General features: G+C 49.6%; 1 protein-coding gene across 1 annotated transcript in view; it reads right to left on the bottom strand.

Moving 5' to 3' along the window:
* LOC107119217 (calcium/calmodulin-dependent protein kinase type IV-like) overlaps window positions 1–14,178 on the bottom strand; it is a 63,606-nt gene that overhangs the window by 23,403 nt on the left and 26,025 nt on the right. Inside the window, exons 4-6 of the mRNA XM_015421687.1 lie at window positions 12,023–12,105; window positions 9,175–9,251; window positions 6,349–6,359 (exon numbers count right to left, since the gene is read on the bottom strand). Of these exons, the coding sequence (XP_015277173.1) occupies window positions 6,349–6,359; window positions 9,175–9,251; window positions 12,023–12,105 (171 nt within the window). The remainder of the gene's footprint in view (window positions 1–6,348; window positions 6,360–9,174; window positions 9,252–12,022; window positions 12,106–14,178) is intronic.

Raw genomic sequence — 14,178 nt, 5'->3', positions numbered from 1 at the left:
AGCAAAGGAACTGAATGGGGCTCTCCAGGACACTGCTATGATCCAGCAAGCTCAGCTCCCTGATCAGCAGTTGCCAACAGTTATTAATGTTTCCTAAACAACTGCAGCCAAGCAGGCCAGAGTGAGTCAGGACCAGTGTCCCCTCTAAGCTGAGTTAGTGTGAGCCAGCTCACAGTTCTTTACCCTCCGGCTCACACATTTCTGTCTTAGCTCAGGAAGGAGGACTCCGGAGCAAACTGATTTATGCAGCAGCCAAACGGCTTGCTCACAACTTTAATGCCAGGAGCTCACAAAGCAGAATTCTTGCTCACAAGACTCTGCAGCTTAGAGGGAGCCTTGGTCAGGACAATGGATTTCAACGAGGGAGACGCTAGAAACAAAAAAAAGAAAAAACCCCACTACCATCAGATTTCTGGGAGACGGCAAAATCTCCTTAAATGGGAACAAGCCAAATTGTGTTTTGTTCCACAAGCTGCCCCTGGAGATCACAAATCCCAGTTATAGCCTTTATTAACTCGGTTGAGGGTCACCGTAATCCTCAGGTGCTGACTGGGATTTCTCTCCCTGCCCTGGAGAGGTGGAGTCAGGTTTTCAAACCTCGGCAGAGAGAGAGAGTGAGAGAGAGAGAGAAACAGAGAGAGAGAGAGAGAAACAGAGAGAGAGAGAGATTGGGTATTTTTCTGTCTTTTATGAATTCCCCCACCTTTTAAAAGCCCTCGGTTGCGATGGAAACCCCTCTTCCGCTGACCTTAAATACAGAGAAACAAGGACCTGCCTGATGTACTCTCTAGGGTTTCCCCCTTTTTAAGCTTCTCTCTCTTTTATGCCCAGTGATAATTTACATCCCAGGGAACAGCGTTCAGAACGGGCTTGAAAGAACCTGCGGGGGGGTACCCGTCGGCCACTGACGGAGGTTCACAAAACTTTGACCTTCCTTCCAGTTACTTGCGGGGAAATCTCTGCATTGCAAAGGATTCTGGGGGAAGTGCTCCGAGGGGGCACACTTGGGGTGAACCTGCACGTCCCAGGTTTGCAGCGGGCTCCCAAATCCAGAATTGCTGTGCAACTCTAATGCTGAAGCCGTACCTATTTGTTTTACGGAGAAAACGTATTTGCGGGGGAGAATCAGTGGGTGCCCAGTTCTCTTCCCTCCTTGTCAATTCTCCCTACAACCTCAGGTATCTTTTCCTCACCCTCCTTCCAAGGTTCAGAGACAGGGAATAAGCTTGGCTTCTTTGGAGGGGATTAAGCTTTTCTATCCTTAAAGACCAACATGATTTTCAGGTCATGAGCTTTCAAGGGTCAAAGGTTCTTTCATCAGATACAGGTAGGGATGGAGATCCGCCCCCTCTAAGCTGTGGAGTCTTGTGAGCAAAAAATTCTACTCTGTGAGCTACTGGCATTAAAGTTGTGAGCGAGCGATTGGGCTGCTGCATGAATCAGTTTGCTCTGGGGCCACCCTTCCTGAGTGAAGACAAAAATCTGTGAGCTGGAGGCTAAGAAACTGTGAGCTAGCTCACACTAACTCAGCTTAGAGGGAACACTGAATTCGTGGGAGATCTCCAGGTGGCAACTCTACTGATTTAGCAGGAGCTTATTCTGCAACTCCTCAACCCCTAGTTTTGGGGCTTTGAAGACAAAAATGGGTGAGCCGGAGGCTAAAAAACTGTGAGCTAGCTCACACTAACTCAGCTTAGAGGGAACACTGAATTCTCAGCTTACAGGGAACACTGCCAGAGACCTTTATCCTAGTCTGAAGGTGGGAGGGGTGGCACAGAAGGAGGAGGAGGAGATTGGATTTATACCCCGCCTTTCACTACCCAAAGGAATCTCAGAGCGGCTTACAATCTCCTTTCCCTCCCCCTCCCAACAACAGGCACGCTGTGAGGTCGGTGGGGCTGAGAGAGCTCTTGACAGAAACTGCTCATGCGAGAAGAGCTCTGAAAGAACTTGTGACTGACCCAAGGTCACACACACCAGCAGCTGCACATAAAGAAGTGGGGACTCCAACCCGGTTCTCCCAGATTAGAGTCTGCACTCCCCAGCACTACACTAAACTGGCTCTAAGGACTCTGGGATCTCCATTCTTACTCATATCTGACGAAGGGAGCGTTGACGCTCGAAAGCTGGTGCCCTGAAAATCCCGTTGGCCTCTATGGTGCTAACTGGACTCGAATCTAGCTCTTGAAGACCAACATGACGACTCTCTGAAACTTCTTTTAATAAATTGGGTCTGGGTTGCCAGAATTTGTTCTTTGTGTTCTGGGGCTCTGGAAAGCAGGGAGGCCAAATTTCATCCTCTGGTCCAGGAAAGCCCTTTTCTCCTCCTCTCCCATGAAGACAGTTTCAGAGGGTAGCCGTGTTGGTCTGCAGTAGAACAGGTAGATCTGAATCCAGAAGCACCTTAGGGACCAACAAGATTTTGGGGGTTTGAGCTTTTGAGACTCAAAGCCTCCTTCATCAGACACAGGTGACCCAATAGATGTTGGTGTAGTGGTTTGGTGCCAGTTTGGTGTACTGGTTAAGTGCACGGACTCTAAACTGGGAGAACCGGGTTTGATTCCCCACTCCTCCACTTGCACCTGCTGATGTGACCCTGGGCAAGCCATAGTTCTGATAACAGCGGTCCTTGAAAAAGAGCAGCTTCTGTCAGAGCTCATTTGGAGTACTGTGTACAGTTCTGGTCACCACACCTCAAAAAGGATATTATAGCATTGGAAAAAGTGCAGAAAAGGGCAACTAGAATAATAAAAGGGTTGGAACACTTTCCCTATGAAGAAAGGTTAAAGCGCTTGGGGCTCTTTAGCTTGGAGAAACGACGGCTGAGGGGTGACATGATCGAGGTTTATAAGATTATGTATGGGACAGAGCAGCTCGAGAAAGAAGTACTTTTCTCCCTTTCTCACAATACGAGAACTTGGGTGCACCCAATGAAACTAATGAGCAGTAAGTTTAGAACAGATAAAAGGAAGTCTTTCTTCACCCAAAGAGTGACTAACATGTGGAATTCACTGCCGCTGGAAATGGTGGTAGCTACAAGCATAGACAGCTTCAAGAGGCGATTGGATAAACCTATCAGTGCTGTTAGCCACAAGGTACAGATGTGGCTGTTAGCCACAAGGTACAGATGGAACACTATGTCTGGGGCAGTGATGCTCTGAAGTCCTGGTATTTGGGGGGCAACAGTGGGAGGGATTCTAGAGTTCTGGCCCCACTGGTGGACCTCCTGATGGGACATGGTTTTTGGCCACCATGTGAGATGGATTGTTGGACTGGATGGGCCACTGGCCTGATCCAATATGGCTTCTCTAACGTTCTTACGTTATCGTTCCATATTCTCCTCTGAGATTAGGTTCGGAGAAAGTGATTGGCCTCCAGTCACCCAGCAAGATTCGTTAGCAAGGTGGGGATTTGAACGCGGGCCTCCCCAGCCTTACTGCTGCAGCACCTTGGTCCCGGTCAAAAAAGGCAGAATCCAGCCATCCTCACAACCCTTCTCGCAGGGGTTCAAGAGTGCACCCGGCCCCACTTGAGCCTTGATTTTGTCCCAGGTAAAGTGCAGGAGGCCGACCCTGAAGGACTCTGGGGCGCAGCAGGAGATTCTGGTTGATGTGGGGTGGTTGGGGGTCATGGCAAGCACTTTGTGTTTTCTGTCTCACTCTTCTTCCAAATGGTGGCAAACCGAATGGGCGGTGCGGTGCAGGGTTTCCCAGGAAGACCCCTATCCAGGCATGGGCCAACCCAAGACTTGCTCAACTTCAAAAAGGGGGGTACATGAAGTGTCTGGAGATCATGGGACCCCCTCACTTGGACTAATCTAGACAGACCCCCTCAAAAGACAGCAGAGCATGAGACAGAACACCCTCCCTCAACCAGGCATGGTGGAGTCAAAGGGGCAAGGGAACCTTGAAGAGTGTGTGTGTGGGGGGGCAAAATATGTCCCCTCTGTAGCTAACGAGATGGCCTATTCCATGAAGATAGTTCCAGGTGATCAGTCATGTTGGTCTGAAGCAGTAAAACAAATTTAGAGTCTCCGTTTACTTCTTGCAATTAGAAAAGATGCCTTTACACACTTATCTCTTAATTTGACATATTTATTACTTTGGTATCCTTCCCCCCCTTTAATTAATTCAAAACGGACTTCCGGTCTATGGAACAGCGATGGCAGATGCTCTCCCCATAACAGGGGAGGGCGAATCACACACCAGTGGCCTGGAGGGGTGCCACCTCAACGAATGGGATATCGTACAGATGGGCGGTTCCGGAGGGTGTAATCTTTAAGATCAATGATAGAAGAGAGAAGATAGACTCCACTTTTAAAGCTAAAGAATTTTTGAGACGTCAGCTGGGGATAGAGGAAGAGTCCAAAGAGGAAGAAACGAAGTCTAGTGACTCTGCTACCTCTGGAACGGAAGAGGACTCTGTGGCAGAAAAGGGTGCAGGACCTGCCAGAGTGGTATACGATTTCAGAGACAGAAAGCCGAAGTAAAGGCCGAAGGACTTGGAAAATGGCCTTTTGAAGCGAAGATGATCAGAGATTTCTCTCATAACAACTAATAAAATAACACATAAATAGCGAATTGTTATAAGCAAGAACTCTACAAGTATATTGTGATATTAACACTTATAATACTAACATTTTTACTAACAGTGAAAAGATCTCCTCCTCTTGGGGTTTTAGTTTAGTGTGGTTTGCTTTCCTTTCTCCTTAGTTGTAGTCCCTTCCCTAATATTTCTTTGTAGTTTTGTAGTATTTGCAAAATAAAAAATATCCCTCCAGAGCTTAAAAAAAAATTCAAAACCACTGTTGACCTTATAACCTTAGCTTGTTGTTTAGTGCTGGTTTTGCTGTTCAGACCCTGTCTATAAGTTTGAACTCTACCTTCCATTCCAGTGTATTTGAAAAAGTGCACAGGCACAGGAAAGCGCATACCTTGAATAAACGTTTGTTGGTCTTAAAGGCGCCCCGGGACTCTAAATTTGTTCTACTGTCTATTACATGCTTTCCGTACACTTTCTTCAAGCAGCTCAGGACAAGGTTCACTGGTCAGTTCTTCCCTTCCCCTCGTCTGACTTCAAAACAATCTCTGAGGTTGGTTAGGCTGAAAGGGTGTGCCTGGCCCAAAGCGTCATGGTTGAGCAGCGGGAGATGAGAAGAGAGAAGGGATTGGATTTATACCCCGCCCTTCACTACCCAAGGGAGTCTCAGAGCGCCTTACAAACTCCTTTCCCTTCCCCTCCCCACAACAGACACCCCGTGAGGTAGGCGGGGCTGAGAGAGCTCTTTCCAGAACTGTCCTTGAGAGAACAGCTCTGACAGAACTATGGCTTCCCAAGGTCATCCAGCCAGGTGCAAGTGGAGGAGTGGGGAATCAAACCCGGTTCTCCCAGATTAGAGTCCGCGCACTTAACCACTACACCAAACTGGGATTTGAACCCTCGTCCGACACTCCAGTCAAGGCACTGTCACCCCAGAAGCATCTGAGAACTGCTTCTACTCCCTCTGTTGACATTTGGAGCTGTCAGTGCTCCAGAGAGCCTGTCTATCTTTTGCTCAGGTTAAACTGCCATTTATACCCCCCCAAATTCTAAATTCCGGGGTGGGGGGGGAGGATTCAAAACCATAATCTCCCCGATGTGATTTTCAGAAAAGAAACATTGCTGATTGCACAAGTCCTCGGATTTAGGGGTGCTCGAGACCAGTCTGCCGGGGGGAACGAGTCTCCCTTCTCCAGCTCATCGCTAGCCAAGCATGTAAACGCCACCCTCGCTTCTCTGAATCCCTGCGGCACGGCTTTTCTACGCCGGTACCATCAGAATGACCTTTCTTGAGGTTAGCTGATCCCTGGGCTCAAAGCCGGCGAGCCAGATGGCAGAAAGGGATTATTATGGGCCAGGCAACGTGCAATGCAGAGGTCTGTGATCTGAACTCCAGATGTGCAAATTTGGGCCAACAAAGAAGCCGGTAGGGGTGACCCAGACTGGGGCAGAGATGCTAGGAATGAAGGGGAGGGTAACTCTCCCCCCGCTCCTGCATCCCTCTGGGTTGCCTTTGCACTACAGTAAGGAAAAAGAGAAGTATCCCGCCTGTCTTTCCCCCATCAACTGGGGTTCAAAGTAGTCCGGTGGGGTGGTGCAATATCAGGGAGGGAAAACAGCGTCAGACAAGGGTCCCCAAATGTGGTACGCTCTGGGATCTTTTCTGTTGCTTCTGCCCAGCAAGGTTTCTGATTGGCCACTGGAGATCTGATTGGCTGTGCGGGTTTTTAAAACGTTGGCCTCCGTGTGAGACGGGAACGCTGGACTAGATGGACCCTCACTGGTCTGATCCAGCAGGGCTCTTCTTATGTTCTTATGGACTTATATTCTTAAGCACCACAATCAGAAGCAGTTAACCTAGGATATACCCAAGCCAGGAGGCAACATGAGGGGAAGGGCCTCGGACTCTGTACCCTGTTGTTGGACCTCCAGAAGAACTGGTTGGCCACTGTGTGAGACAGGATGCTGGACTAGATGGACCACTGGCCTGATCCAGCAGGGCTCTTCTGATGTTCTTACGCTTTGGCAGCAGCTGCCATCTTGTGGCTGCACCCCCCCCACACCGTGTCACAATTCCAAAGATTCCTACAGGCTCAAAAGGTCTGGGGAACCCTGGTGTAAGAGAAACAGATGTCAACCACCCCCTTCCTCCCTACATCTAGGCTGCTTCCACCCCACCTCCCCATTTTGCAGCACCGTCATTCCAAATCTGACGATGCAATCCTGGAATCTCATACTGATTTTTGGCCCCAGTGCCCCCTTCCCTCCGAGCGGAAGCCCCACGATTAACCTCTGCAGGGCTGCCGCACAGCAAACACCCAGCCCTCCGTGGCGGCACAGGGGCCGAAGCGGTGGCTTCCGTGTGCTTCCCTCCTCCAAACAAACAACAGATGCCTTGCAAATTGCGTTACCGGTCTAGGGAGCTGCCGCTGCCAATCTTAATTTCACAGGTTGCCGATTTCAGAGATTAGAGACAGAAAGCATTAAAAGACAGTGACAGTTAATAAAAATAAAACCCGGGAAGCCTGAGGGGAGGGGGAGGGAAACGGGAGCCGGCTCTCGTATGCTGCAAACAGGAAGCCAAGGAGGGGGACCAGCATCCAAGCAGAGGACGCGGTTACCCACGGACAAGAATGGGCATGAATTATTCTGATCACAAGGATGCACTCAGGCTGCGGAACGTGGCTTGCCTTGTTGGGAGGTTTATTTTTACTTATAAATTATTTTATTTATTCATAATAAATTATTTTATTCATAAAAGAGATTTGCACTGTATCGCTTCCAAGTTAGAACAACATACGCGCTTCAGAGGAGCTCTGCCGGATCGGACCAGTGGTCCATCTAGTCCAGCACCCCGTCTCGCACAGTGGCCAACCAGTTCCTCTGGAGGGTCAACAGCAGGGCATGGAGGCCGAGGCCCTTCCCTGATGAGAACATCAGAAGAGCCTGGCTGGATCAGCCCAGTGGTCCATCTAGTCCAGCACCCCGTCTCGCACAGTGGCCAACCAGTTCCTCTGGAGGGTCAACAGCAGGGCATGGAGGCCGAGGCCCTTCCCTGATGAGAACATCAGAAGAGCCTGGCTGGATCAGCCCAGTGGTCCCTCTAGTCCAGCATCCCGTCTCACACAGTGGCCAACCAGTTCCTCTGGAGGTCCAACAACAGGGCACAGAGGCTGAGGCCTTCATAAGAACATAAGAAGAACCCTGCTGGATCAGCCCAGTGGTCCCTCTAGTCCAGCATCCTGTCTCACACAGTGGCCAGCCAGTTCCTCTGGAGGTCCAACAACAGGGCACAGAGGCTGAGGCCTTCATAAGAACATAAGAAGAACCCTGCTGGATCAGCCCAGTGGTCCATCTAGTCCGGCGTCCTGTCTCACACAGTGGCCAACCAGTTCCTCTGGAGGTCCAACAGGGCATAGAGGCTGAGGCCTTCATAAGAACATAAGAGCCCTGCTGAATCAGACCAATGGTCCATCTAGTCCAGCATTCCCATCTCATACAGTGGCCAACCAGTTCCTCTGGTGGTTCAACAACAGGGCACGGAGGCCAAGGCCTTTGCCTGATGTTGCCTCCTGGCTGTGGGATTCAGAGGTTGACTGCCTCCAAACACTGAATTCTCTTTAGTCCCCATGTCTAGTAGCCACTGACAGACCTCTCCTCCATGAATCTTTCCAATTCCCTTGTAAAGTCGTCTATGCCTGTGGCCATCACTACTTCCTCTGGCCATGAATTCCACATTTTAATCACTCGTTGAATGATTCACAAAGTCACTTCATGATTCACGATACTTCATGATTAAATGATTCACAAAGTTACTTAGATACACTATTAGGGACTGTATAACAGCACCCGTGAACCTGCTTCGGCGGGGAGGGCGGGGTATAAATTGAACAAACAAATAAATAAACCTTTGCAGCATTTCATGTGCCATATTAAACCGTAGCCCTGTTGTGTTGTTTACTTAATGTTCCCATCTTGTTGACTGCACTGACTCGCTCTATGTAATCCGCCTTGAGTCCAAGGGAGAAAGACAGACTATAAATCATGACGGCTGAGGGGTGACATGATCGAGGTTTATAAGATTATGCATGGGCTAGAGCAGGTTGAGAAAGGGGTACTTTTCTCCCTTTCTCACAATACAAGAACTCATGGGCACTCCATGAAATTGCTGAGCGGTCGGGTTAGAACAGATAAAAGGAAGTCCTTCTTCACCCAAAGAGTCATTAACACATGGAATTCACTGCCACAGGAAGTGGTGGCAGCTACAAGCATGGACGGCTTCAAGAGCAAGTTGGATAAGCAGAGGTCCATCGGTGGCTATTAACCACAAGGTATAGATAGGGACTCCAGGGCAAGTGATGCTCTGTTTGGTGTTTGGGGGAGGGGGCCACAGTGGGAGGGCTTCTATTATCCTGGGCCCACTGCTGGACCCCCTGATGGCACCTGGTATTTTTGGCCACTGTGTGACAGAGTGTTGGACTAGATGGGCCACTGGCCTGATCCAACATTGGCTTCTCTTCTGTTCTTATCAAATAAATAAAACTGATTGGAAGATGCCATTCCAGATACAAACAAGGAGGGTGGGGCCTTTGGGGCCACATTCTGAACACAACGTTGGAACAAGAAAGACTAGACTTACGGCCACAGCCTCCAGGATCTGCTTCACCACATTGGCCGCATCTCTCTCGCTGTAGAAGCCCCTCTCTACGATCCTGCAGAAAGGGATGGCAAAGGATTCAAACGCTGTCCCCCCTCCCTTGCTCCCAGCATGCCCGCAAATGCTTACAAAACATCCAGGCCCAGTTCGTTTCAGTAATGTTAGAGAAACGCGGGGATCTGGAGGACGTGGTGGGTTACTAGGCAACCACCTTATCCGGGGCCCAACCCAGAAGCAATAGAGGAAGTGGTTGGTGCTGCTAGGCAACTGCCCACTTCCTTCCTTCCCCCCAATTTTGTATAAAAAGGGAGATGAAAGCAGGGGCCAGGTGAGCCACCTGAAGAACTGTGTGAACGGTTGCTCAGCAACCACCGCGGCTTCACCTACCGGTTGGGCCAGGAAGAAGTGGTCTGGTGGTCACCTAGCAACCCATCATTTCATCTGGCTTCCCACCTATCCCCCTCCCCTCAATATATATAAAGGAATGAAATCAAGGACCAGAAAACGCAGCCCTACGAGTACTGCAGTAAAGGGTTTAATGTTGATTGGCTAAAGTGTCCCTCCGCCAAGAGACTTGAACTGAGAGGCCATCGATGGATGATCTTGGGCAGGTTACTGGTCCTCATGGAGCAGGGTCACCCAAAATTCCAAGAACACCCTAAAGCAGGGGTGTCAAACATATAGCCTGGGGGCTGGATCAGGCCCCCGGAGGGCTTCTATCAGGCCCACAGTGGAACTGCCTGTCTTCTGCTGCTTCTTCCAGTTCTGCTACTGCTGCATCATCATAGGTTTGCAGCTTACAGATACACACAGCTGAACAGCATACCCAAGATTGAAACAGCACAGACATTTATATGCAATAATTCAGAGCAAGAGGTGTCCGTTATCCGACACTGTTAAATAAACAAAATATCGCAAGAGTGCTCATGTTTTAAGCATGTTTTTATTTTAAGTTAAAAAAACACCTTTGTGTTTGTGTCCTTTATAAAGTTTATATCTCCCCTACCTGGCTTTACATTTTATGACACACATGGCCCGGCCCAACAAGGTCTCATTTATGTCAGATCCGGCCCTTGTAACAAATGAGTTCGACACCCTTGCCCTAAAGCGTTTTGTCCTCATGCAGGTGTATGCTTCACCTGGGATTACAAAAACCTCTGTCGCCCTCGGTGTCTCTGCTATGCCAATTTCTTGATCTGCACAAAGCGGGGGTCGGGTGACACACACGGTATTAGATCTACAGACAGAATTTGCATGCTATATTAATGGGGGAAGTTGACTCCACATGGCACTCTCCAACCCCTTTGCAAGTCTGATTTCTTGTTGGAGTTTTTCGGAAGCATACGCTGTGAAAACAGTTTGCCGGCCAAAGATCCTCCATTAACATTAGGGGCACATTCACGCAAAACATGGTTGCCAGCCCCCAGGTGGGGCCTGTAGATCTTCTGGAATTACAACCCATCTCCAGGCTACAGAGATCAGCTCCCCTGGAGAAAATGGCTGCTTTGGAGGGTGGGCCCTTCGGGATCGTACCCCACTGGAAGACCCCCCCCCCTCCAAGCCCCGCCCTCTCCAAGCCCCACCCCCAAAATCTCCAGGAATTTCAAAACCCGGAGCTGGCAGCACTAACACAAAACCGTGGTTCCCTCACACGGACAAGGAAGAGCGAGAATGCCAGTAACGAATGTCTGCCTGTCACATGCAGCTTAGAGGGGGCACAGAATTTTGCCTGAAAGGAAGGAAGCAATCTCTTCACTGAGGCTGCAGTCACCCCCCCCCCTAAATAATCCACTTTCAATGCCCTTTCCAACTGGATTTTGCCAGTTCACATAGTAAAATCCAGTAGGAAAGTGCACTGAAAGTGGATTATTTAGTGCAGGGGTGTCGAGCTCATTTGTTATGAGGGCCAGATCTGACATAAATGAGACCTTGTTGGGCCAGGCCATGTGTGTCATGAAATGTAATGCCAGGTAGCAGAGATATAAACTTCATAAAGGACACAAACACAAAGGTGTTTTTTTTACTTAAAATAAAAAAAAATGCTTAAAACATGAGCACTCTCTGCAATATTTTGTTTATTTAACAGTGCCTGATAACTGACACCTCTTGCTCTGAATTACTGCATCAAAATGTCTGTGCTGTTGCAATCTTGAGTACGCTGTTCAGGTGCGTATCTGTAAGCTGCAAACCTACGATGACGCAGCAGCAGCAGAACTAGAAGCAGAAGCAGAACACAGCCAGTTCCACTGCGGTCCTAATAGAAGCCCTCCGGGGTAAATGTGTAATTGATGTTTATGTAAATTGATTGGGGAAGTCCAATAAAACAATATTTAAAAAGAAGAAGAAGCCCTCCGGGGGCTTAATCTGGCCCCCGGGCCACATGTTTGACACCCCTGATTTAGTGTATGACCTCAGCCTGAGAGGCCTGTGCAGGAATTAAAGCATGCAGGGAGGCAAAGCCTGAAAACTGCCCTCCCTCCTCTTAAGGACATAAAAAAATCACTCTCCTTCACGTGTGCAAAGCACAGGGGTTTTGCTTTTTAAACCCCAGAAGCACCCTAAACATAAGCAACTGCAGATCCGGAGACGCAGAACAAACAGAATAAATATCCCATAGGCAGCGAGCAGGAGAAAGGACGGAGAGAGGCCATTGGGAGCCCAAACTGGGCAGAGCGGGGGTGACGGCTGGGAATGGCCGCCAGGAACAAGCCATTTCCCCTGGGCTCTGCCCCATCCTGGGCGCAACCACCCTTCCCCGCGTCTTGCTTGCATTTGTCTCCTTTCATTAAGGACCTGCCAGTTAAGCCAAGGCACCTCGCCGGTTACCTGTCGAAGAGCTCTCCACCCGTCACGAGCTCCAGGATGAGGGTGATCTCCGAAGGGGTCTCAAAGATCTCTCGGAGTTTGATCTTTAAGAAAGAGAGGGAAAAGAACGAGACAGCTTGGTGCCAAACAGATGCAACAAAAAGAGAGAGGCGAAAACCCAGAGACTCCGTGCAGCTCCGTTCAACGCTCCCTCTAAGCCAGAGGTTCCCAAACTTATTTAGCCTACTGCCCCCTTTTCGGGGGGGGGGAGTAATCAGTGCCCCCCTCGAAATCTACCTTCAAGAAGTGGACAAAAAGATGCAGTGACAAATTTGCACAGAGTAAAGAAAGATGTTGTTGGCCTGAAGCCAGAGGCCAGCAGCAGCCACCACACAATAGCCCAGCAGCAACACCAGTCATACAACACCAGTCTTACAATTTGCAAATACATGGCTGTGATTGGCTGTGGGGACCCGTCTCCACCCTCCACCTCCCTCCCTGATCCCAGGGAAGACCAGGAGAAGGCAGGAGAAGGCTGCTTTAGGTAGGTTCTGGACTCTTCTTTCTTTATGCTTCCACCGCCCCCTTATTTTTATTCAACGTCCCCCAATTGCACCCAAGGCTCCTACCACCCACCTGGATTGTTCCAGCACCCCCCAGGGGATGGTATTGCTCAGTTTAGAACCAATGCTCCCTCTAAACTGTAAAGAAGAAGAAGAGGAAGAGGAAGAGGAAGAGGAGGAGGAGATTGGATTTATACCCCGCCCTTCACTACCCAAAGGAGTCTCAGAGCGGCTTACAAACTCCTTTCCCTTCACCTCCCCACAACAGACACCCTGTCAGGTAAAAGAAGAAGAAGAGATTGGATTTATACCCCGCCCTTCACTACCCAAAGGAGTCTCAGAGCGGCTTACAAACTCCTTTCCCTTCCCCTCCCCACAACAGACATCCTGTGAGGAATGCTCCCTCTAAGCTGTGGCGTCCTGTGAGCAGAAATTCTACTTTGTGACCCACTGGCATTAAAGCTGTGAATGAACAATTTGGCTGCTGCATAAATTAGTTTGCTCTGGAGCCATCCCTTCCTGGGCTGAGAGAAAAATGTGTGAGCCGGGGGCTAAAAAACTGAGTTAGCTCACACTAACTCAGCTTAGAGGGAACCCTGCCTGTGAGGTAGGTGGGGCTGAGAGAACTCTTGCCAGAAACTGCTCTTTTTCAAGAACAGCTGTGCCAGAATTATGGCTTGCCCAAGGTCATCCAGCCAGGTGCAAGTGGAGGAGTGGGGAATCAAACCCGGTTCTCCCAGATTAGAGTCCACGCACTTAACCACTACACCAAACTGTGGAGTCTTGTGAGCAAAAATTCTACTTTGTGAGCAACTGGCATCAAAGTTGTGAGCGAGCGATTTGGCTACTGCATCAATGAGTTTGCTCTGGAGCCATCCTTCCAGAGCGAAGACAAAAATGGGTGAGCCGGAGGCTAAAAAACTGAGCTAGCTCACACTAACTCAGCTTAGAGGGAACACTGGTCAGTTCTCATTTCGGGCTACAGCCCCCGGCTCAGCCCTGTAGGGCACAGTAGACAGACGTGTCCAGGGTGGGGTGTTAACAATATTCAAAGACTGCAACCGAAGTAAGAGCAAAAGGGTAGACCTGTGAGACAGTGAGACCCTGGCGGGGCTGCCAACTGACCAGAAAAACTGGCCTGCCTGTTCCTCTGCCTTGGGCGGACAGCCGATGAGCAAATATCAGCACATGGAAACGTCACAGCCTGGAGACTGTCTGCAGAGTAAACGACTACAAAAGGCACAGGAGAGAGGGAGAGTCAAGAAGTCAGAACCGAGCATGTCCCCAGTATCTTTGGTGGCGGAAAGTGTCATCAAGTCAAAACCGACTTATGACAAGTTCCAATGTTCCCTCTAAGCTGAGTTAGTGTGAGCTAGCCCACAGTTCTCTAGCCTCCGGCTCACACGTGTTTGCCTTAGCTGAGGAAGGAGGGCTCCAGAGCAAACTGATTGATGCAGCAGCCAAATCACTCGCTCACAACTTTAATGCTGGTAGCTCACAGAGTAGAATTGTTGCTCACAAGACTCCGCAGCTTAGAGGGAGCCTTGCTTCCGGGTGATGTCATTGCGTCAGGGACATCATGAGCTACATCCCACCCCCCCTTGGAGCGCCCCC

This window comes from Gekko japonicus, unplaced genomic scaffold, assembly GCF_001447785.1.
Source record: "Gekko japonicus isolate JY-2015 unplaced genomic scaffold, Gekko_japonicus_V1.1 scaffold777, whole genome shotgun sequence".
In the NCBI taxonomy this organism is placed as follows: domain Eukaryota; kingdom Metazoa; phylum Chordata; class Lepidosauria; order Squamata; family Gekkonidae; genus Gekko; species Gekko japonicus.
This window is presented reverse-complemented; position numbering and strand designations above follow the sequence as displayed.